Source organism: Rattus rattus, chromosome 2 (assembly GCF_011064425.1).
Source record: "Rattus rattus isolate New Zealand chromosome 2, Rrattus_CSIRO_v1, whole genome shotgun sequence".
Lineage (NCBI taxonomy): Eukaryota > Metazoa > Chordata > Mammalia > Rodentia > Muridae > Rattus > Rattus rattus.
Genome location: NC_046155.1, coordinates 117,604,100 through 117,629,834, shown reverse-complemented (window position 1 = coordinate 117,629,834; position 25,735 = coordinate 117,604,100). Strand labels below are relative to the sequence as shown.

The 25,735-nt window shown below is 38.6% G+C and overlaps 2 protein-coding genes across 2 annotated transcripts in view; one reads left to right on the top strand and one right to left on the bottom strand.

The window, feature by feature from the left end:
• Positions 1–2,449: 2,449 nt before the first annotated feature.
• On the bottom strand, positions 2,450–17,054 carry Saxo2 (stabilizer of axonemal microtubules 2). The gene is made up of 4 exons (XM_032893299.1): positions 16,951–17,054; positions 14,343–14,522; positions 12,421–12,623; positions 2,450–4,922 (listed from the first exon to the last, which is right to left on the bottom strand). The coding sequence occupies exons 1-4, from the start codon at positions 16,986–16,988 to the stop codon at positions 3,979–3,981; spliced, it is 1,365 nt and encodes a 454-aa protein (XP_032749190.1). The 5' UTR covers positions 16,989–17,054; the 3' UTR covers positions 2,450–3,978.
• Positions 17,055–17,170: 116 nt separating this feature from the next.
• Efl1 (elongation factor like GTPase 1) overlaps positions 17,171–25,735 on the top strand; it is a 122,478-nt gene continuing 113,913 nt past the window's right edge. The window contains exons 1-4 of the mRNA XM_032893298.1: positions 17,171–17,236; positions 17,892–17,997; positions 20,464–20,531; positions 24,938–25,022. Of these exons, the coding sequence (XP_032749189.1) occupies positions 17,907–17,997; positions 20,464–20,531; positions 24,938–25,022 (244 nt within the window). The 5' untranslated portion in view covers positions 17,171–17,236; positions 17,892–17,906. The remainder of the gene's footprint in view (positions 17,237–17,891; positions 17,998–20,463; positions 20,532–24,937; positions 25,023–25,735) is intronic.

Here is a 25,735-nt window from a genome sequence, read left to right as displayed (position 1 = left end):
TTTTCCTGATTTTTGGTCTATTGAACTTGAAATCAAGCTTCCCATTCTGCCTAGCCACAATGTTGGCCACATCTTTTAATCTTCCTTTTTTATTCAAACAGTCCCATGTTGGGTATAAAACATAGCTTTTTGTGAATGTTTTGTTGTTGTTATTGTTGTTGTTGTAGCTGTTCCTATGTGGTACTAGTTTTGGCCACATAGAAGTTTCAAAACAGAGGGTGTCCTGGAAAACAGCTGAGGCTTGGTCCTATGAGAGCCCAGAAGCGACCACTGGCCAAGGTACAGCCTTTGGAACAGTGGAAGCTCCAGAATTAAAGGAATTTAGGAGAAAGGCTAAGGTTTAGCATCAAGCTCAAAGGAGTCCTTGAGTAGAGGCCAGGAAACTATTGGTGAAGGTGAAAAAGTACAGAAGACCCCATCATATTGGAATTATAAGAACCCAAGTTACAACCATGGACAGCAGCAGGTATGGAGTAGAGCTGACCTGATCCAATGAGAGAAGCTGAATATGTTGCAGACAGAGCCAGACTGTTGGAGCCCAGAAGAACATGAGTGAATCCAAGACATTGAGCACTGAGCTATTTATACTGATGGATGCTGGTTTTGCTTTGATTTCATTGTAACTATGACCTGGGTTTTCCTCTTGGAATAAAAAGCATGTAACTTTTATTTTACAGGAACCTATAGTTAACTTTAGATTTTTAAAGAGATGGTATTTTAAAGAGATTTGTACCCAGAGGTTCCAGAGACTAAACCAACAAAGAGAACACATGGAGGGACCCATGGCTCCAGCCACATATGTAGCAGAGGATAGCCTTATTGGGCATCAATAGGAGGAGAGGCCCTTGGCCCTGTGAAGGCTCAATGCCCCTGTGTTGGGGAATGCCAGGGTGGGGAGATGGTAGGGAGTGGGTGGGTGGGAGCATACTCTCATAGAGACAGGGGGAGGGGAAAGGGATGGGGGATTCCAGAGGGGAAATTGGGAAAGGGGATATCATTTGAAATGTAAGTAAAGAAAATATCCAATAAAAATGGAAAAAATAAATTGCATGTATAAAAATGTTGATAGAAAATGAGTGGGTTGTTAGGGGAGCACCCTCATAGAAGCAGGGGGAGGGAAGGTGGGATAGGGGGTTTCTGGAGGGGAAACTGGGAAAGGGTATAACATTTGAAATGTAAATAAATAAAATATACAATAAAAAAGGAAAAAGAAAAAAAGAGACTTGTGAATTTTTAAAGTCCATGAGACTTTTAAAGTTGTACTATGTTTTTTATATTGTGATATTAATGACATCTTGGGAATAAACTAGAAATAATAAGTTATGGTTTAATGGTAATGTATTTATGTATCAAATTGACAAGGGTTCAATTTTACTGTTCAGTTGTATTTTTTTAATATGGCATATTTTGATCTTATTCTTTCCCTGTCCCAAACTCTTCCCTGATCCTCCCCACTTCACTAATCATTCAACCTTATGTTTATGTTCTCCCTTCCCTGATCTCTATATCAAAAAAGCAGGAAAAGAACACAATCCAAAACAGATTTTTTTTAAAAAAGTGAAAGCAATTAAACAAAAATTGTGTGATTAGTTTTTTAAATCAGTTTAACCCAAACATTTTTATCAGCTTAATATAAACAAAAGTCAGGGAAGAGGGAATCTCAGTGGAGGACATGCCTCTATCAGAGTGGCCTATTGGCATATCTGTGAGCAGTTTGATTAACCATTCATGTGGGAGGGTCTAGTATACAATGGGCAGTGCCTCCCCTAAGGCTATGGTTCCACGTTGCATAAGAGAGCAAGTTGAGCAAGCCAAAGGGAGCACAAAAGTAATGTCTCCCCTCCCCCCCAATCCCCGTGATTTCTGCTTCAAGTTCTGCTTCCAAGTTCCTGCCTTGAGTTTCTTCTCTGAATTCCTTTCAAGATGGACTATAAGCTGTCAGATAAAATAAACCTTTTCCTCTCCAAGTTGCTTTTGGATTTTCACACTTTTCTTCACCTTTATTTCTTCCTATTTATTGTTTATGATTCAGTTTAGCTGACATTCTTTAAAGAAGATGAATCTGAACTCCCAGTTGAATGTCTTATGCTATGCTCTGTTCCAAACCCTATTCTCACACCTATTATGTTAGGTTACAGTGAGACGAGACAGTATGTCATTTGTTTTTAGTTTAGTGAAAACTGTTTCAGAAAATACCAGTAGAAGTCTTACGGGTGACCAGTACTCAGAGAGGAGACCAATCCCATCACATTATGAGGGACTTGAATATTAAACACTGGAACATGGCCAGAATGGTAAGAATGGTGAAGAATTACCAAATGTTTAATTTTAATTATTTTAATAGTATTTTCTATTTCTAAAATAGTTTTTATCTAATCATGTATAGGTAAATCTTGATAGGAATTTACTTAGAAGTTCTATCTCAAATAAAATGATACAGAAATGACTTCATGAAAATCAATACATTTAATTAATCAGATTATACATAAAACAAAATTTTTCAGATATCTTTTTATAATAAATGCAAATATGGAGAATTACTTTTAATTAATTAAAAACAAGTATTAAATATTTTGAATTCACCCTTAGTAATATTCTTAAACAACTATGAAAACATTAAAATTCATTTTAAATTAAAGTCAATCTTATTTTCCATACATGATCATTTGATCATTTATTAAAACACTCACTTGATTTTAGTTCACTAAAAGCTTTCGGCATTTATAAGTATAGTATGCCATTTCCATGTCCCTTACTGGTATCTTTTCTCCTTCCTTCTTTCTTTATACTTTCAGTTATGAACAAGGTAATTTTGGCCTTTATAAATGAACAGTGTTTCTGGATGTGGCCAATGCATGCACAGATACCTAGGTTTATCCTGAAGATTTTTTTCAGAATTGGAAGTCTTCCCTACCACATTTTCAGCAAATATTTTTCCTTTTGAAAATACAGCCATTTACCTCCAAGTATTTAATGTAGGTTCTCTATTTTCTGCTGTAACATATAGGGTGTTTATGAAGCTACAGTGGGCAGGCGCCTCCTACAAACACATTTCACTCATACACTCAAAGCAAATTAAGTTATTTTACAGTCATTGCTGGATGGAGACCAGGTAATGAGTATCGAGTTTGTAACTATCCTTATTTGACAAGGAAAAAGTACAAAACGTTATCTGAGGGTTTGCTAATAGCCCCTTACATTTGTACTTTACACCTTCAAATGTTTTATATAATTTGATGCTCCCAACAAACTTTCATGAGGTAGAGAGAACCAGTTTTCTTTTACACATGAACCACAGAAGTGTGTATGCAGAGATTGCTTACAGTGGCTCAAATAGAAACTGAAGATATTAGTATTTGAACTCTGGTTTGCTGATTCCCAGCCTATAGGACATTTCCTCTTCAAGCCACAATGCCTCTTGCTATTTTGAACAGGGTAAGGAACAGAGCATCTGTTCTCTGACATCATCAACCAAAACTTGACTTGTCCTATGCTCTGTAGATGTGTTGAAGATGAATGAATGAATGAGTGAATGAATGAATAAAATCTGGATTTTTAACAAAGAGTAATTTATGTCTCATTTTCAATTTTGTTCTAATTGTGCTTGATAATGGTGTTGAGAGTAGGTGCATAATTGCATAAGTGTAAAATTAGTGTACATGATATCAGACTGAGGACAAGTTATGAGACAACATGTATAAATGAGTGTGCCCATCATTAGCCTTCAGAAATGCCTGTTAAAGAACAATCTTAGATCAGAAGACTGACACAGGTGCACTGCAAGTTCCGGAGTAGCCTGTGCTAAACAAGACAGCCTTGGTTAAAAAAAGATTTGTCAATTCTGATCTTTATGTTCCAACTTGTTCAAAAAGCTAAAAATGAAATTCTATAGCTCTCCTAATATTTTTTACTGTAAAAGTTGGAGTTTCTCTTTAAAAAAAATCAAACTCTCATTAGCTTTCTTTTAAACATTAATTACTAAAAGGCCTTCACTGCAGGAATAATCTTGCGGAAGAATTTATGCCCTTGGGAATTTGTATTTTCAAATACATAACCAGGAGGAGAAGGATAGCTGGCTGGGCAGATTTCCTGCTTCTTCGGCGTGAACTGTATAGAATACATGGTGACATCATCAAGTGGAACTGAACTCTTAAGAGCTTCATTTAAAGGTTTGCAGCTCTCTGTTGGAATCAATTCATGTGGCACAAAGTGAGATCTGAAAGTGCTCAAACCCTCAAATTTTCCAGATGGGTTGGGAATTTGTTGCTGCTGCTTAATAAGTCCTTGACGACAACTTTCCCATGCTGGAAAATCTTCCTTCATGGTGCTCTTTCCTTGGAAAGGAAAATTGCTTTGCCTTCTGTGAGAAACTGGCCGAATGGCAACAACACGGCTGGCCCGGTAGGGAACATAGTCGAGGTGGCTGGTGCTGTCCAACTGCATGCTTCCTGAAGGAGGCACATACTCTGCTACTTTCTTCACTTTGGGTGGCGGGATTTCCCACGGTTGGAAACTGTCACGGAATTCAGTGCTTCCTTTAAACTGAATGTTTTGGGTCACTCTGGTATAGGGAGGTCTGCAGATTTTTGCAGTTTCACCAGTAAGACCCTGAAAGTCATTCCGGTGAGTGGTGAGATCCTCAAAAGGCTGGTCAGTAGGCTTATAAACTTCTTTTGGCCTTGCAAACTTGACTTCTAGCTGATGAGGTACATAATCTCGATGATGACTTGTATCACCATTAAAAGGGCCTACAGGACACTTGATCACAGAGCGGGGCTTAAAGCTTGGCCTAGGCGGTATCTCCCGGGGAACATAGTCATCCTGAAATGTAGTTGAGTTTCCGAATTTCACATCTGGGGGATGGTAAGCTTGCTCTGGTTTACACAGTTCACATTTCTGAATATCCCAAGATCTATAATCATCTTGAAAACCAGAACAAACAAAATATTTTTAAATATTGAGGAGAAAAAACTATCTTCAAAGTATCCTGACTAATTTCTCTCATTGCCAACCACCTTCTGATTTGTTTGAGATCCGCAAACACTAATATCGAGTATGAGAGTTTCCTCAGATTTGATTTTGTTTGCTCCATCACTTTCAGCTTCATCTGATTACACATAAGGCATAAGGAACATGCAAGCCTGGCTGTGAGAGCTAAACATTCTATGCTGTGGGCAAAGACAGTATAAAGTGTACTGGCTAGGATTTTGACTGTAAGTCACAGAATATTAAGGATGGCTATAAAATCCAAGGCATAAAATAAGAAGCCTCCAAGAGGAAGAAGTCAATTGATTAACTTTTTAAGTATCTTACTACTCACAGAAATGGCTTTTGGAATCTTTAAAATAAATAAAAGTCCTAACGACTATATATACCAGTTGTTCAATTTGAAGAACTTTCAAATTTCGATGTTATTCTGGTCAAAACTGAAGACTCCATGGATTACTGGGCTTTAAGGCATTCCTGAGAGATACAGGACTATCTAGAGACCAGGAGGCTGAACAGTGTATTCAACACTGCATGTGCAATTTAGAAATGAATATCAGAGCCAAGATCTGAGAATAAGAAGCCCAATGCCTGCAGCTTACTTAAACCATTGATGAAAATTTGAAGTGTTTATATTTCAGTAAAGGCTTCTTTATGTTGTCTATTTCTAAATGGAAAAGTAGTAAGCTGAGTAATATGGTAAAATTTACCTCACCGCACGAAAGTATTTTAAAACACCAAAAATGAGTTTATAAAAGAAAATTATTTTACATACTAGATAATGTAGTAAGCTGAGAAATATAAAATTCACTGCATCTCCAAAAGGATTTTTAAATACCAAATATTAATTTATAAAAAGCAAGTTTATATATGGTAAGATAATAGAATGTGAATCCAAGTCAAGGGAATGACAACTGGGATAGTTAAACCTTGAATGTTTACCATGTGGCTACCAACTGTGAAGAGAAACTGTCCTTATCCTTAGATATTCCTGCTGAGTTTTTGACTAAATTATTAAGCTACTGATGTTTAGTGTGCGTGGAAACCCAGCCAAAAGGCAGTCTTTAAGTTATATGAATCCTATATGAAGAAACACGGCAAGAAGAGGTGAACTAGTCCAACCCTGTGAAAGATTCTAAGGTTGACCACCAAGAACCAGATGAAGAACATAATAGAATGGCATGAGGTAGTGTTCAGATTGACAGCAGATGGTAGCCATATTCTTGCAGACTTGTAACAAAGAGATAAGGAACTGGAGACAGCCAGGCAGTGGGATAGCAACAGAGAAGAAGTATGAAGGAGGCAAAGATGTGAGGAGTGACATCATGTACTCATTAGCCAAAGCACTCCTGTCCAGCGCCCTCTGTACCTGACAACTTTCCATTTCCAATTCTCAAGAATCTTGTCCTTGAGCTACCATGATGGAATCTCTGTTCTTCAGAAACTACAGATTACAATTATAGTTCTATTTGAACTGTATTTCTTGAGGAGAGTCTAGCATATTGTTTTTAAAAAATTAACAATTTTAGAAATTTCAAAGATTTATAATTTTATGTCAAGAATTTATAATTTATACAAATTGTAAATTTTTTGAAAATCTCTTATTAATGTATGAAGAACCATTCTAAATTTTATTTAATATAGCCAGTGATCCAGCTGGGCTTCAGTTGAGTATATCACTATTCGCTTTCCCTCATATGCTCTTCCTCTCCCACACTACCTGTTTCCTAAATTCTTTTGAATTAGTACAGATTTTTATTATCCCATTTTATTACAATTTTACTAAGACTTTCTGCATTTTAAAATAAAAATGCTTAATTTCTTCCTGGCTCAGGTATGTTGCTGTTTTGAACACTTCTTGAACAACAGTTTTCTTTAATATATTTCAATTCCATATTTGTTTGAAAACAACCATGACTTTATGAAATCAATATTAATTTTATCTACATATTTCTATTTGTGCATTTTATTTTATTCATTTCTGAATTCCAATTCCATGCATCTATCTGAATCATTGTCCTCCAACTACAAGACCTTCCTTTAACGCAATGTACAGTTGCTTGCTGCTAATAAACTCTCTCAGTTTTTGTTTGAAAGAATCTGTGTCAAATTTTGAAGACCATTTCACTAGTTATAGAATTTTGAGATCCAGTATATTTAAATATTTTTGTGACATTTTAAAAATTATTTGAAAAACTTACTTTTATACACTTGATCACATGATTTTCCCTCCTCCAAGTCCTCCTAGATTGTACCAACTCCCCACCCATCCAACTATGTGCTCTATCAAAAAAACTGCAAAAACCTCACAAGCCATAATTAACACACACACACACACACACACATACACACACACACACACATACACACACACACACACACACACACACACACACACACACACACACACACACACTTGATCAATTTCTCCTGAGCCTGAATGCTGCCTGGGAGGATATATCCTGCATCACTCAGTCAAAAAAAAGTTTTTTCTTTTGTAAGCAGGTATGGACCACAAATAACTTCTCAGTTAAGGGTGGGACTTCTGTTCCCCCTTAAGGGGAACCTTTACCATGCTGGAATTTGTTGGCCTTGAATTTCTGCAGGTCCTGTGCATGCTATCACAGTCTGTTAGTTCATATGTGCACCAGCCCTGTTGTGTCTGAAAGACTTGTTTCCTTGGAATCAGCCACCATTTTTAGCTCTTAAAATCTTTCTTCCTTCTCTTCTGAATAAATTCCTGGAACCTGAGGGTAGGAGCTTGATATATACACACTATTTGTGGCTGTGCGCACCATGATCTCTATTCCACTGGATTCCAACAAAACGTCTGGCTTAATTTTCTTTCCAGAGATTTTTTTCACATCATCTTCAAGAATTCTTTACCTTTAAAAAAAACATTTTCCTAGAGGCAGTTTCCTTTGTGTTTTATCTATTTGGGACTTAAATCTGTGAAATGATTCTATCACAAATTTTGCTAGATTCCATCTGTTTATCACTTCAAATCTTTCCTGATTTTTCCACAGGTCTCATAATGTTTTACAATTCACTAAATGCTGTATTTGAAGGAATGACAGAAACTAAGTCCTTTTTTAGTAGAAGAAATTTTGTTGCCTTGAGTATTTGGCAGATAGGGTTTGGGGCATATCCCCTCAATCCAGAATTCAGCTAGGTAGACAGAGTCATGCCCTGTATTTAAATGTCTGGAGGGCATGGTTTGAGTGTGGTCAACTGTTCCTTCTAGAGGGGCTGTAACTAATAAGCATCTACTCCCAAGTAAACTTCTCAGGTGTTTGGTGGAGTTCTGGGCTCAGTTTCTCTGCTGACCATATGCACTAAACAGTGCAAGTTTTACAAAGAAACAAACCATGCACACAGGGTTTTGTAGACTGCAACCTGGATCAGCTCACAAATCAAGGGATCTATTGTTTTATTTTCCGTGCTGTAAACTGACTCTGGCTATGCTGAGTTCAAGCCTCAGCCTAGACTTGGACTGGGCAAATATGCTCACTATTAGCATAGGTAGCTCATCTATAAGGTGGTCACACTCTATGGAATTTTAGTTCTTTTCCTGCTGTCTGCTATTAAAAAGACTTAAATATTTTTATATTGTTTTCTTAGTTGTTACAATAAAACCAATGGCTTTCTACTATCAAGACATACATTTCACCTTCAGAAGAACTTAGAAAAATGTGTAATAGAGTGAGTATGGAGACATACACCTGCAATGTCAGTATTTGGGAGATGGAGACAGGGGACCAGGAGCTCAAGGACATCCAGTTATACGGCAAGTTCAACACCTGCCTGGGCTCCATGAAATAATTCTTTTAAGAATGTAATGGTTATACAAGTGTCTAGCCTATCAATCATACATTTTCCAATATGATCTCAGCCTGCATTTACAGAGTTCATCCCAGGTTCTGAGTCTTCATCTGATTCCCAGCAGCCTCACTGAAGAAATCCAAACCCCACCACCACCACTTTTTCAGATTTTGCTCATTTGATACTGGTTTTAGTATGCCTTTCTCTTCCTATATATGGATAATCACTAACCTTTGGAACATTTATCGGGCAGACTGAAGGGATACATTACTAAATATAGTATGTTTTGATACCATTTAGTCCTGTGTTAACCTAGGCTAGCCTTGAACTTTATAGGACGTTGAACTTGGGATTCTCTGTCAGCCTTCTAAACGCTGGAGCTACAGACATATGCCACAACTAGCAACTACTAAGTGCAAACTTTTGAATTGCTGCAGGAGCTTTTGACTTTCTTAACTAATTACCTATTAAAAAGATGTTGTGGTTGTAATGCTAGAATCAACCTAAGAATGTCTATCATCTCTTTGAGGTAATGATTTCATTTCTTGTGGTTATACATCCTCATTAGATTTGGCTGGATCACACTGAAACTCTATTTTTAATTTTTTGAGGAATTTCTAGATGGTTCCAATCGTAGCTGTACCAATTCACACCCTATGCAAAGGAGTACACAGTTCTTTTTTTTCTTATCAACAAGGCTTCCCTTTTATCTTTGATAATTCCCAACGGAATAGATATGAAGTGAATCTCACTTTTTCATTTGCATTTCCCTACCTTAGTCAATGTAGAACATTTTTTCACATACTTGTTGACCTTCGGTTTCTCGGGAAAAATGTTTATTTCCAAGTCATTGGCCATTCTTAAATAAGGTTGGTTTTTATACTAAATTGCTTGAGTTCCTTATATATGTTAGATATTAACCCCTTATCTGACACATGGTTTGCAAATAGTTTCCAAATCCACAGGTAGCTGTGTAACTTCTCTGCATAGCCTTTGGGTTTTATGTACAGTCCTACTTACATGTTTGCTCTTGACTGTGCTTTTGGCCTCCCAGCTAAATCAAATCCCAAAGTCAGTGTTTCTTCCTGCAGTTTTTCAGTTTCAGCTCTTATATTTAAGCCTTTCATCTTCTTTAACTTTGCATGTGGTATAAAGATCCAATTTTATTATTTTTGTCTGAGAGCTGCCCAGGTTTCCAATCACCATTGACTGAAGAGACTGTATTCTTTTCCCATTGTGTATATACAGACTCCTTGTTGAACAGTTGGCTGAATATCCTTGTATATACTTTTGAGTCCTTGATTCTGTTTCATGGATCTATGTATCCATCCTCCTGTTATTAGCATACTAACTTCCATGGTAGCCTTATAATATAATTAGAAATCACGAAAATTTACACCTCAGACTTGTTCTCCAAACTGCTTTGGCTATTAGTCGTCTGTGATGTCTGTGAATTTTAGAACTTGTTTTGTTTTCTATTTGAGCAGATGCCACTGGGATTTAGATAGGGAGATGCATTCAACTGTAGACTGCTTTGTTTGAGCATCATAGACATTCTAGTGATACTATTTCTCCCAATCCATGGATACAAGATAGCTTTCCCCTTCTGTCTTCTGGGTTTTACAGTTTCTGGCTATACCATTGGGAATGTCAGTGGTGGCTCTCCATTCTCTGTACTCTCTATAGTAGCAAGTGCAGAGTGGAGCAAGACCAGGTCCCTATGATCTACTTCAGCATTTATACTTCAATATCAGTGAATTTCTAAGCTGTGACAGACAAATGTCTGTTTCAGGAAACCTTGTGTTCACAATGTAAATCTACTTGTACTACAGGACGTTTTCCCCTTTACAATACTCTCCAAATTTCTGTCTTCCCTCTGACCTCTACTCTTAGATTGTATAGATACCTGCATTTATGAAGGTATTCAGAATTATACATACAGAATTACAATCCTACAAAATTAAGTACAGTGGAGGCTGTTGTTTCATGCCTGAAAACCTGGAACACTATACTATGTGTCTGTGTGTTAACATATATGCATACAGCATCAAGGGCATCAAGATTACTATCAGATATAGTACATGGAAAAATTACAATGGTTGTATAAATGTCAAAGTAAAGTCATTTTCACTGACTATCTTTTATGTCAAAATTATTTTTATGCATATCAGTATTTCAGCAATTTGCTTTGCTGTATTTGATTATACTTAGTATTCATAGTCTTTATAAATTCTCAGTTCTATAGCAGTGGATGTACTCAGTTTTTCAAAATCAGAAAGAACATTATTCCTAATTTCCCTAGAAGATCATACTATATTGGTTCCTTGCACTTTACTCATCCATTTAATGGTAAAAGTCTTAAATAGTCATTAGCTATTACCTAACTAACTCTATATGCCATTGGTTTTGCAAAAGGTTTTATATTTGAAAATACCCATTCAACTATTTCATATAACGAATGGAAAGAACATAAGCCTGCATGTACACCTGTGTTACTGTGGGAAGGAACAAGAACAGCTCATTTCAAGATGGTCTGTTTTTAAATGAGGACTTCCATGAGCAAATCTTTAAAATGTTTTAAATCATATAGGATTTGGGGGAAAGCAGAGAACAGCAGGCCACACGGTTGCCAATACTCGCATTTTTAGGTGTGCTGTTAACAAAGGGACAGGCCTCACTCCTGCCCTTCCGCAAATGAGGCTTGGAGGAGGACACCCTGCCTGTTGTGACCTGGTACTCTTTGTCAGGGGACAGACATGTTTATTTTATTCTGAAGTCTAGTATTGAAAATAATCTGCTCATAAATCCTTCAATCTAGCCTTTAGAGCAGCAGTTCTCAATGGAGGTTGCGACCCCTTTGACAAACTTCTGTCTCCAAAACTACTTACATTTCACATCAGTAGCAAAATTGCATTTAGGACATAGCAACAGAAATAATTTTTTGGTTGGAAGTCACCACAACATGATGAACATTATAGCACTGGGAGGTTGAGGACCCCTGCTTCAGAGTATAAAAATAAAATTCCAGCTGTCGGGGTTGGGGGATTTAGCTCAGTGGTAGAGCACTTGCCTAGGGAAGCGCAAGGCCCTGGGTTCAGTCCCAGCTCCGAAAAAAAAAAAAAAAAAAAAAAAAAAACCAAAAAAAAAATTCCAGCTGTCAATCTATTAATTCCATAGTTTTGCACGTTAATCTGAAATTTAAATCAAGAGGATAGTTGCTGTTTTATCTTTTCAACAACTCCAACCTTCTCGGCAGAGTTTCAACTCATCATAGGATAGGACAGGGCGAAAGGACAATACTGACTGTGATAAGTGACATGTGCAGCATCTGTCTTTGCTCAGTGACTTCCTTTGCTTTTCATATGCCTTGAGATACAGACAACTTAGGGGCACATTTGGAGACCAGTCTAGGACCCCTAACTCCCCATGAGGCAGTTTTGTCTGTCTGTAACTAAGTTTTGCTAACCATATTATTTTCATCAATAAGAAACATGCTCTTTTCTAACCACTGTGGCTACGTGTGACAACACAAGAAGATGACAATTTGATTGTAAAGGTCAAAGACGGCATTTTTAGGTTTGGGACCCCTTTGTTTTTACAATAACAGGTTACCTTTATAAGTTGGGACAGTGTCCAACTTTCCTTTTTTAACTTCTTGTCTTTCCACAGGCCGGACTTTTACCACGGGCTGTACTTTGTAAGGATTAAAATCTCGCTTGTAGGTAGTACCAAGATCAATTTCCCCCGGTTTGGGTTTATATTCTTCAGGCATGTGGCGAGGCTGCTTGACTACTTCATAAGGGCGATAATCTGACCTGAAATATATACGTGTATATATGTGAAACACAGCCTACTGGTTCTTCTGTTTTGATTATTTCAGCACTGAAGTCTTCAATTTTGTCTTATTTGAACAATCTAAGGAGGTATCAAAATGGTGCTAGTGATTATTTGAAAGAAACAAATTGTTTTATCAGGTTTTAATCAATGACAAATTAAAAATGTGAAAAATTCTAGTTTTTGAAAACTGAAATAACAGCTCATAAAAGTTGATCTTAAATGAGTAAAATTGTCAACTAAGTGAATTTTTAAATCTAATATAGAAGAAAATCTGAAGAGAAAGATTTGATGAGCTGAAAATATTGTCAAGATTAGCTTTGTGGCTACTTTCCCAAAGTCACATTCACCTACATAGACTGTACTTAGGCATAGTTTCTGCCTCTGGAAGTCACAATATCTTCCTGCTTATTGTCCAATTGATCACCAACTCTGCTCAGACAGATATGAGTTTTTCTAAGGCTTTAGATCTCCCAGAAGGGCTGGCCATGGATAGGAATAAAATGGCAATCTAACCATCTTGTATCTTATATACCATTACTATGGCAGAGGTGGTACTTCCTGGGCTAAGACAGTTCCATGGAATGGAGACAACCAGAGGTTCAAGGCTAATTGGACTGCTGGAATCCAAATCTTGGCTTTGTCATTCAATAGCTGCATAACCTTGGATGACTTAAGCTGTCTATGCCGTAATTTCCTTGTAGAGATAGACAATCATATCAGATACATCATAGGATTATTTTAAAGATACACACTGCCAATTTGACAGTCCCCTGAGCTACAATTATGCTACTAAGATAAAAAGGCTTATATAGTTTCTTCCTGTATTATAGAAACATGCAGTATGGGATGACACTTCTTCTTTATAATGCAGATAAACGACCCTTCTACTTTCTGGTTAATATGATCAGCATTAATGAATCATAAAGGAGTTCTAAGCACCTGCTTTTAGGAATGTTGGGTACCTACTCTAGGTAGTGGGTACTGTACTAGGTTTCTGAAAACAGAATGCTGAGAAAACAATGGATGTACATCCTGCAGGTGCAGAGCACTGAAAGGAATCCAATAACAACCGGGGAAAAGTTATAAGAGTTACTTGACTCAAAAGCTAAATAAAAATGTGGAGTGGCAGAGATGACATTTACAAAGGAAAATATTTAGCTGATATTTATAGATTGTATGAGTATTAGCTAGGAAAAGAGAGAGGGAGATTTCCAAACAGGAAAGATGAAGTTTGATAATCTATGCAGTAATTATGGAAGGAATTAGGTCTATGCTTAATGATAGTTTAGGACCCTGATAAAATTAAATCTTAGTGCTTAAAAGATTGCTGTGGCAAGCTAAAGTATTAGATACCAAACAGAGATGCAAAAACTAGAACACACACACACACACGCACACACACAAAATTAGGAAGCATAGGCATTCTTCTGCATGATGGTAACAGTACAGAGTCCATAAATATGAGATATTTCAGCCAATTAAAAAAGTCAATAGAATTTTTTGTTTTTCCTTTTCTTCTCTTTGTCATCATAACTTAACTTTTATCTTTCCATTTTTCTCAAGTTGTGAGTTTACTTCTTGCTTCTCAAATTAGTTAAACTTAAGTCAAATAGCCAGTTAAATTTAAATAGTAAGAAAACCTTATTAAGACCATGGGAGTTGGGCAAAAAATAAGGAAACATTTTCTTAATATTTACTTAAATGTGGTTACTCCTTCCATTTTACCACGGTATGCTTGAAATCCTGGCTTTGGTTTAAGACTCTGCGGTGGGAGAACATCACCATATTTTGGGTATTTTTCCATATACTCCGTCGTAGGGCAAGATATGCCAGAATGCTCATAAACCCTTGTGATTCCATGTGGACAACGATGCCGTCTGTACAAACAAACAAACTGAAACATTATTTCCCTTAAAACATCTTGAGTGGTCATTGCATGTTAATAGGTCCCCAATGACTTTAGCACAACTTCTCAACTTTAGCACAGCTTTCCCCTCTGCATTGGTGTTTATAAGAATGATGAATAATAGTGTAGCCTTACATAGCAAACTGATTTTGCTCATGAGAGTTTTGCTTTTTCTTATGTTATTGAAGCAGGAAAGCTAGCAAGCAAACTTCCTAGATGTGTGGCAAACAGGTTTTCTGCTTAGGTTTCACCTACAACAGATACTAACATGTTACTATGAGTCAGAGTATAGCTGCAGCATCCATGTTTGGTGGTGGTGTGGAACATGGGATACAGTAGAGGCCAAGAGAGACTGGAGATGGGAGCTGTTGGGCAGCATCCTGGTTAAGCATCTCCTTTATCCTTCCATGTGTCTAAGAAACTCTAAAGCCAGAAGATTCATGAGACTCACCAATGAGGTGTTGGAAAGTGCTTAAGTGATTCTGTCTTATGCAGGGTCCAAGATACCTGGAAAATCCAGGAGCAGAGTTATAGGTGATGTGTGTGTGTATGTACATGTACATGAATATGTATTATGACTTATCATTCATATATATACATATATATGAAATAAAGCTGTGTTGATTAACAAAACACAAGACAAAACTTTGGAATTTGTCAATGTTTTTATTGTCGACAAAAGCAACGCATCCACAGTATAACTTACCTCAGATTGTGGACAAATATAAGACATAACAGTGAAGACAAATTATAAAAGAAAGCAAAATCCTCCTAGTCTAACATGTGCAATCCTTAAAAGACATTTTTCTTCCTTCTGCTTTATAGTTTTGCTGCAAGCCATAGCTGTTTATACTTGTTAAACTTTCCCCTTTTTGAAAAAGCAGCTCACAGAAATGATGGAATCGGACGTCCCTAATGGAAGATGAAAGGAATTGGATTTTAGTTCCATAAGAGAGAAAAGACGGCATTAGGGTTTGAATCTGAAATGTCCACCTATTTTGAACCCTTGCTTTCCAGCTTTTGGAAGGGGGCATCTACCTGGTTGAAGTAAGCGGCTAACACCAGCCCTTGAAAGGATAGAGTCTGGCTCTTTATTCCAAAGGCTTTCTGCTTCCTGGTCTGCCGGATTGTAAAAAGCCTTGCTTCATGTTCCACGAACAAGAACTCCACCATGCCTGACTGCCAGGGCCTGCACCCTCTGAAACTGTATGCCCAAACAGACCTTTCCTGCTCTGTTTTTGTCTAGTATCGCTACCACAGTAGTACAAATATATCTAAAAGATAGTCTTCAACAGCAAAAAGAAGAGGGCCAGATCTTCCCTCTTTCCTTCCAACGGGACAGGAGGCAAAAGATGGGAGGTGGTATGGGGAGGGATGATGGTAAAGAATCTTTGCCCCATTTTGAGACAGTGTCCCATGGAAGTAGCCAAAGTTTAAAACCATTGGCTTGGTGGAACAATGTATGTCATAGAAACTACCCATTTTATCGAAGATTCTTCTACCTCCGTTATAAAACTGAAAGCAGTCAAGGCAGCACTCTGGAAGCAACTAAGCTTTTGCACAGGACATTTCAGTAGAAGTTATTAGCCATGCTTTTTGGATAATGATATTATTTTGGAAGAATGGAATTTATATATGAATTTCCTGATGGACAGATGGGAAAATAACTTAGTTTGTAAATAATTCAGATTAAAATACATTGTTTCTTACACCCCAGAATTTGCAGAGTCCAGCCTTAAAAGTTATGTTTCCATCGGTACAACCATATGATGTTTATTACCAAAGGGGCAGAGAAACTTGATCTCAATCAATGTGTTGTAGGTGGTTGCCCTTAGAAGGGGATTAAAAAATACAAAGGGCTTGGTGTTACTCATATTTACTTAGTAAAGGTGATCTAATCCCTGGGCCAACAGTAAGGCTGAAGAAAGAGAAGAATGTGTCTATTGGTGGTGTAAGGTTGTGAGGCAGGACTTACAACCAAACCTGAGGTTTAGGGTGAGGACTATTGCCATTTTTGTCTGTCAGAAAGGCCTCAAGAGAATGCAGCCTGGGCAGGAATAAGAATAAAGTTTAGAGGATGGAAGGCTCTGGATGGCAAACTGAAGACCTTAGATACTGTTCTTTTAAATCACTTACCAGCCACATTTGCTCATACCTTAACCGGTCTGAACTGTATTCTAGCTTAAATCTCTGCATAGGAAGCCTCACGGACTGCAAAGAAGAGAAGTTTAGTCCCAAGAACCAGACAAGTAGAGAAAAGGACGCATTTAGCAGAGTTTAAGCGGGATGGGCGTGGGGGTCCTCCCGTTCAGGCAAGGGAGTCCTTAGAGGGTGTACGCAGCAAGGTTTCAGCGGGGCTCGGCGCTCTGCTGACTCCACACCGGACGGACGTTTCTTACCCGCAGGTGCAAATCTGGCACAGACACCAGTTCCTCATGCTCTGTGCTCCAGCGTCCTTCTCCGCAGGGCTTAAGCTGGCACTTCAGAGAAGCTGCAGCGTCTGCCGTCGTCAAGGCGACCGCGGAATTCCTAGTAGAAGGGAATCGACGTGGCTTCCGGTGGCGTTCTAGACGCGCGCGGGTCAGAGGTCACAGGCTCATAGGCCCCGCCCCCGACTCCTGTGACTTCCGGTTTGAGCTACTCCTGGAGCCTTAGAAGCGTAAGTGAGGTGCGGCGTGGAGCCGGGTGAGTCGGGGGTGAACTTGCTAGGGTCGCCGGCGACAAGACGGTGACTGAGACCTGGAGGGTTGTGTCGGTAGGACTGAGGGAGGAGGGTCCCGAGCAGCTGCACCTTTTTAGGGACCCGGGACCCTCGGCGGCAACGACTCCAGGAACCCAAACGGAGGAAGGGCATGCAGTTTGCTTTTTTTAATTGGAGAAGAGGGATAAAAGATGTGTCGTTCACCTGTTGTGTTCATAAGCACGTGATCCAAAACTTTTAAGGACACTCAGTGCAGTCACAGGGCCGAAGTTCTTAGGTCTGGTGAAAACCAGCAAGCTTGACAGGACGACAGACTTCGGAGGGACCAAAGTAGGGAAGGGCGGGGTGTGTGAGTACCTGTGTTTATGTGTGTCTTAGCGGAGCGTCTCAAACTCCCAGTGCACTCCACAAGTACTGTCAGCTGGATGCGTGGACTTTACAATGGAACTTGGGCCTAAATGACTATATCCCGTCAGGGCCAGTAGCTAAATATTCATTGGGTTCTCAGTTAAGGAATCTGAGACAGCTTGTAAGCCTCAGCATCTACCCCTCAGTTTGTCCATTTGTTTTTTTCCGTCGTGCACCCTCCCACCCCCCCATTAGATTTTGTACCATTTTTAATTTGTAATTAATTTTTAGTCACAGGAAATAACCATGGTGCTCAGTGGTCTTGATAAGATGATTCAACTTCAGAAGAACACTGCCAACATTAGGAATATCTGTGTTTTGGCTCATGTTGACCACGGTAAGACTTTTAAAATTGATTTTCATTGACAAAGGTGAAATGTCTCTGTTTCATTGGAGCGATGAAAGCGATGCTTGCTAAGAAGTTGTGTGTGTGCCATGTCAGAGACGTGTACTGTAGAACATTTGAAATAAATGGATTAACTGGTGACTAGTGTTCTGCACAGTACGTCACACAATGCTTATTTGAATTTTCGTTAAAATATGGAAGCGGTAAAATGACTGCGGTCTTGATAGAATGCATCTCCTGTAAATCCTATCTACTTCCTCACGTACCGAGTGAGCATTTTGCTGAGGTAGCAGTGATTAGGAGCCAGGCATGTATGAGGCCACCTGCACAGTCAGAGAGGCTTTAGGGACGGCTCAGGACATAATGATGAGAGAGGGGTCGGGGGTGTGGATAAGAGTCTTGAGAACTGGAGGATTGGGTATCCAGACTGGTTAAAAAGCATTGTTAGGCTGCCCCCTGAGGGGCTGCAGGTGATGGGTGGAGACAAGCAGTGCTAGTGGAGTTGTGTAAACAGAGGCAGAAGGAAGCAGGTGTGGCTGATGTGCAAACGCTGGTTGGCGGACTTTGGATGGACATTGCCTTGAGTCTCTGCTTTATGCTGTGTCTACTCTTTCTTCTAGTAGCAGCAGCTCAGCATTTAGAGTCCTGTTAGTAGCCAAAGCCACTTAGCATTTTAAAGGTGAGGAAGAGACAGGTAGGATCCTCTCAGACCGCACTCACCATTCCTGTGAGGCTCAAAGAAAGTTCTCTAGCTCTGGTTAGACATCCTGAGCTCTGAGGTCTTTTCAAATTACTTTACATTGGAGTGTCAGCGTACAGCCTATGTAAGAGGAGGAGAATGAGAATCTCCTGTCGATGGCGGAAATAAGAGTGAACAGTGGTCATTAACATTTTTATTGGCGTGTTGGAAGCCATCAGGAAAAAAAATAAAGCAAGAGCAAAGTACGTAAATTGTAGATTAGATTAGTCTGGTAAAGGTGCTTGGGTGAGTTTAAAGGCAGAAAAGAGGCTTGGTGACTCTTGCCATTAACATGAGCTCTGAAGAGAAGGTAATACCAAAACAGAGAGAGGGTGGATCACTTGTAGGAAGACCCAGCTAACACCGAGTTTTTTATACAGAGTATCAGTGACTGTGGGTTTATGATTATGTGTGCATGTTTGGAGGATATGAGATCTAGCCAAAGGTTTTGTTTTATTTATTTATTTTTGCTTTGAGAATTAAATAGCAAATTGACGTGTGTGTGTGTGTGTGTGTGTGTGTGTGTGTGTGTGTGTGTGTGTGTGTGTGTGTGTGTGTGTGTGTGTGTGTGTGTGTGTGTGTGTGTGTGTGTGTGTGTGTGTGTGTGTGTGTGTGTGTGTGTGTGTGTGTGTGTGTGTGTGTGTGTGTGTGTGTGTGTGTGTGTGTGTGTGTGTGTGTGTGTGTGTGTGTGTGTGTGTGTGTGTGTGTGTGCATATATAGAATCAACCAAACATTGTTGACCAAGGGATTCAACTTTGCCTAATAATGCAAAGTCTCCTATTGTCGTACATTCTCATGGATGTGTGTTTGCCATACCTGTACTTACAATGAATTCTACTCCGTTGCACAGCAGGAAAGTGGTGTTCTAGGATTATATACTAACACATTATTTAAGATCTTTAAAGTCCCATTGATTAGTCTCTGGTTTATACTATTATGCAGACCCCACAGATTATATATTTACAGACTACAAAATGTTGTAGGAAAAATCCAACATTTGTTAGGCCCACCCAACTGTGGAAATTGAATATGCCCATATCATTCTTTAAGCCTGAGTACCTGTTTATTGAAATTGTGTTAACTTTGGAGTATTCTAATAAAGGTAACTATAAATGTAAATCTGCTTATGCAAAGACTTTCTTTTATTATACAATAGATTCCAGCTTTAGTTTTTAACTGGGTCGCAGAGCTACTTCAGTATAGCCTTTCACAGACAACAATAGGAAAACAAACTTTCTTATTAAATAAATGTAACAGTTTAACTGGCAAATGTCAGTCAGGGTCACACATAGGTAAATAGGTCAGAAGATCATGTGTTGTTGTCCCCTGGTGATGATTTACCCAGAATACCTTCCTGAGCTAAACACTATTGTTGTCCTTGTGTTTTTCTAACTTTTAGAGCCTATGTGAGTTTGATTAATTGTGTAGGATGGTTGGTAAATTATAATAACCTTGATTGAGTTCTTAAAGCTAGATTATAGTAACTAATGCAAACCTTGGAAGAGATGGTTTGTGTTTTGATCTCATAGTGGTTTTCCTCGTCAATTAAGTCTTGCAGTGTTTTACTCTGTAAAGTCTGCCTCAACTTAAGAAAAGTTCTGTGCTTAAAATTAATCTGACAACTTTTCAAGTGAGATTGGTGAGGTCTACAGGGAGACAATACAGCATTACAGAATGCTAACCCCTTTGAACAAATGTAATTACTGTTGTTTTAACAGGAAAAACTACCCTTGCTGATTGTCTTATATCCAGTAATGGAATCATCTCCAGCCGTCTGGCAGGCAAGGTATGTTGTTGGATTTGATAAATGCTTCTTCCATTTTGATGAGTATTAATTAGCTCTCTATAATGTCATGATCCACTTGCTTTGTCCTTAGTGATGTAACATGTAGAAAGAACTGACAACCCATTAAGCTACTATAAAATAGATGTTGAGAAAAGCTTACTTCCGTATTGTGTGTTGTTGCATGTATTAATCCTATATTGTATAAATGCAGAAGTGACACGGCAAGTCAGCTGTTACATGATCACAGGTGAACATGTTGGCTGGTTTGAGAGTAAGGCAGAAAAACCATCATATGATGGAAAATGGGAAGAATAAAAACCAGTTTCTATGCAGTGCACTTGTTTGAGTGGAGCTTTTGTCTGGAGACCAACAGAATGTGTCAGTTACCTAAGCTCTTGAAGATAAGCCTCAGTAATCTGAGAACCAAAGAGAGGCTTGAGGATCGTGTTGAAGGTATTGCTTTAGGGGCTGGTGACATGGCCTCCTGGGGAAAAGTGCTTTCTGTGGGGCCTTATGTCCTGTATTGGATTCTTGGGATCTACATGGTGGGGGACAGTGAGGCAAACCACTCCTACAAATTCTCCTCTGACCTCTATGCAAAGTTTGCAAGCACACACACACACACACACACACACACACACACAGAGAGAGAGAGAGAGAGAGAGAGAGAGAGAGAGAGAGAGAGAGAGAAATACAAACATAACTTTTAAAAGAGTGTGTTCTACCTGTATGTTTAAAGAATTTAGAATAATTTTCTTCTAGTAACAAAATAAAGAGATATTTCTCTGTGTAATGGACCTAGTACCTAGTATGTAATCAACACAATTGATCAGGAATAATGAGATGGGAAATTGAGAAACAAAATTGAATCAACAAAGTGGACACTGAAGACTTAGAAGGTAGGATTGGAAATTGGAGGCCATCTGTGTGGGAGCTGGCAAGTTGGATTTAGTAATGAATACTCATACTCCCCCAACCTGAGAAGGCAGAATGACAGTAACCAAAGTAAGGAAATAAAATAGAGTGTAGTTAAGGGAGGTAGACAACAGATGTGTTATAGAAAGCACCAGTGAAGCCAAAGACGACCACTAACACATTAAACTTATAGCCACACTTAAAATAATACAAACTGGCCTTTAATAACCTATCACCGCTGGCCCATCAGTTGCAAGAACGCAGCACATCACCCCGTAATGAAACCGTAAATGAGAAGAGAAGCCGCTGGGAAGGTGTTTGTGAGAACTGCTATACTTACTACATTTTCTGTAGACAGAAATTGCTTAAAACTATAAAGTTTGCTAACTAAAATTACAAAGTGTAAACAACTTGGGATCACTGTGACTAAAACTTTCCTTGTTGAGGCATATTTGGTACTTTAGCCAGCTAATGTCATTGTCTGTGTGCTTAGGAAATAGATGAAGGAGAACATACATAGACCTTTTAACTGAATGACTTAAAGATGAGTATAACTGACAAGATCAAAGTTGATCAAGAATGAGGAATGGCCAGTAGGAATGAGCAGTGCTGTAGAGATCTAAAACTAGGATATGAGGATCAACTCCATGCTAGTAAACTTAGTACTGTGGTTGTTTAAGAAATTGAATTGGTTGGGAAAAACCTTTCACTCAACAGCCCAGATGGCTTAAATATTTAATTAAGCATGCCTGTTCTAATTTAACTGAATTCTAGTAAAAGAACAAATAATTTTAGTTCTACCTGAAACAGTAAAAACTGTACAGGAGAGAAACCCAGCAACAGGGCCTTCCTGTCAGTCACAGGCCATACCCACCAAGTCCTGGGAGTAGATGATAATTCAGAAGTCTTTTCAAGGTTACCAGGGGAGGAGAATTTCATGCCAACCTTCTGACTGGGATAAGAAGTTGCTGTTACAGCTCAGTGCTAAGAGCACTTGATGCTCTTGTGAAAACCTGGGTTCTGAGTTCTATTCCCAGCATCCACTTGATGGTTCACAACCTCTGTGACTTCAGTTCCAGAGGTTTCCATGTCCTCTTCTGGTCTGTAGATACTATACATGTGGTGCACAAGACATGCATGTAGACAAAACACACACACACGAAGTAAATATAAATAAAATCTTTAAAAAATTATTAGGAAACTGTTATAAACTAATATTATTTAAACAATAGTTCTTTATAACTGAATTGAATATGTCTCAAGGAATTTAAGAGTGACTTAAATATGACTATGTTAATAGGTTAAAGGACAAATTATTTCTAAGATATAAAGGATATTCAATAAAATTTAACACTATGTGATAGGTCCCTCTCAGAAAGTAAGTTTAGGAAATAATCTTGCATGGATTTCTTTATACAAAATTATAATAAAGATTGAATTTAGTTATGAAGCATTGAAACTTTTCTGTTCATAATATGTCAGATTGGCTATTGTATCCTTGTGCTGTTTGTATTTTCACTTATAATTTACAATGTTTTGGAGATTATAGCTATAATAATAAGGCAAAAATAATGTGAGCTTTTAAAAATTCCAAGGGTAGGATGTGGTGCTGTCTTACAAGATGGTAAGGCTTGTGAATGGCCTGTGATATTGTTTGGAATTGGCTGGGCTGCCATATTGGCTGATGAAAGGAAACATACAAATGTGAGAGCTTGATTGATATAGATCCAGCATTTCAGATCTGTGGAGAAAAGGTGACTTCAGTAAAGGAACTTTGAGAAGCTTGTTAGTTATGTGAAACTAATACTGGGCCAACCTGTGCTTAATAGGAAACAAATCCACCTGCATTTGCTAAAATTTACAAAAGGCATAAGCTTTTAGAAAATTGTAATAGATGTTACTTCTGTGACCATAAGGGACAATATCTTGAGAAGGTAAAATCTGCTATATAAAGGTTGATTAATTCAGCTCCATTAAAATAAATAACATTTTTATCAGGTATGCCACAAAGTAAAAAAAATAAAATAAAATAAAGTAAAACTAAAAAATGCTTCCTAATTAGGAAAAATATAACAAACATTTAACTGACAAGTAATAATCAGAGACTATTTATAGCACCTAGCCAAAACAAACCTGCAGTGTAACCAGTGGAAAGATGGCTAAGTCAGCACAGGAAAAGTTGGGAAAGCATATATGTGAAAAATGAAAATTGCATCTGATTTAGAAATCGACAGGATCATGAAGAAACCAGAGCAGTATTCCACTGTTGAGTAGTCCAACTACTTGGGGGAAAAATGTGGGAATATCTTGTAGCATTAAAGATGTGTAAATTTAGAGATTCAGAAATGTCACTTCTAGGTAGTGTGCAAGAGAAAACCATGCCAATATCTTTTTTTATTTAGATTTATTTATTTTAACTTTATGCATATCGATGTTTGTGCCTGTAAGCCTGTCTTTGTACCATGTACGTGCAGTGTGGCAGAGGCCAGAAGACAGCACAGATTCCCTGAAACTGAATGGTTGTGAGCCACCATGTGAGTGCTGGGAATTGAACCAGAAAGTGCTTTCAACCACTGAGCCTCTCCCCATCCCCAATCCAAACTTCTTATCAGCTCACTCCCATTACTAAAAAGAGTGCACTTACACGTGTCCGTCACTGGTAGGCTGGATCAGTACGTGTGGTAGGTTTAGGAGAGTCTTATAATGAGTGACTTGTAGGTACATCAAAATGGTTGACTTGGGAGCTTAATGTTGAGCACCAAATGTGACTTGATATATCTATCATCTTGTATTTTCTATTCTATAAGGCTGAAAGCTTGCTATTCAGGATTGCTGTGGGATGCCAGAGCTGTGGGGATTCATGTAGGATGAGAGAGCGTGGCAGTTGGCCTTAGCACCTTACTCTCAAGGATTTTGATTGAAAAAGATGAGACTACATGAAGAATTTATAATGGAGAGAAATATTGATGTAGTGCCAAGTAGGACTTTATCTGTGAGTAGTAAAGCTTTGGGAAAGCCATCTGCTGAGTTCTGATATTGTAGATATTTTCTACAATGCCATTCTTTTAAAAAGGAGAAAACTCATGCACATTTAAAACCTGTTACTTTGGAAAATAGTTAAGTCTCATGCCCCTAAAGACCCTCTGTTTCTTTTGGATCTCATCAACTACCTCTGGGTAGGAAAACAAGGCTGCATTATGAGGAACAGAAAGAACTCCAGCTCCACTTGTGGATTCCTTGAGCTATGGACTCCTCCTGGCTGAGACGCAGATGAGCAACACTCTGGGGACGCAGTGTGTGGATGCGTCTGTGGCAGTGCCTTTCAGTCTGTCTGTTATCTTGGCAAGCCCCACTTCTCCAGCACCTTACCACTTTAAAAAACCACCAGGAGCTAGCTGCATATGGCTTACATGTTGAAATGAAGCTAAGCCCGTTTTAATGTTGCATTCTAGTCACTGGAAAGTAAAGATACATATGCTGTGCTTTTCTAGTTAAGGTACATGGACAGCAGAGAAGATGAACAGGTCAGAGGGATCACCATGAAGTCCAGCGCCATTTCACTACATTATGCAGAAGGTAAACCGTCTGTTTTGTTTGTTCTCATCTTTCATGTCCTGCCCCTTCTCTTTCTGAATTAATTGCACGCCTCGGTTTGTTTGTTTGTTTGTTTGTTTGTTTTTGTTTTTGTTTTTTTTGCTTTGTGCCCCACGGATCTCATTCTGGCCTCTCCAGATGGTCTGTGGTCAGTCAGGTTGTCCAGGTTTGGATGCAGATGGGAACAGAAGGACTGGTGGTTCCCAGCCACCTGCCTCCAGCAGGTAGTTGTATGGGTTTCTTTACAAGGAAAGCCAGGAAGGAGCTAGGACTTTTCTGGCTGCTCCTCAGCCTTCCATTTCCTGCTGGGTCCTTCTTCTGCTTCTTGGCCTGCTATGAGATTTGGAGTCTTAGTTATGAACTGTGGGTTGCTCTAACCACGACTACCTGTTACTCTGATCGGTACTATCTTTCTATCTGCAAATACAGATGCCATTCTGATAGTAACATGTAATACTCTGACAGAAGTGGTCAAACAAATGCCATGACATGTATGTTCACAAGAGCTTTGCATTAGTGAAAACATGACAGAAACGTGAATGTCAAGAGGAAAACAATGAAATGAATTGTTATATCCATGCTGCAGAATATTATATAGCTGTTGAATGCTTAAATATATAGAATATATTTATATAGGTCATATAGATAAATGGTGTGTTTAGAGACAGGAAAGCAAAGTATTTCTATGAGCTATG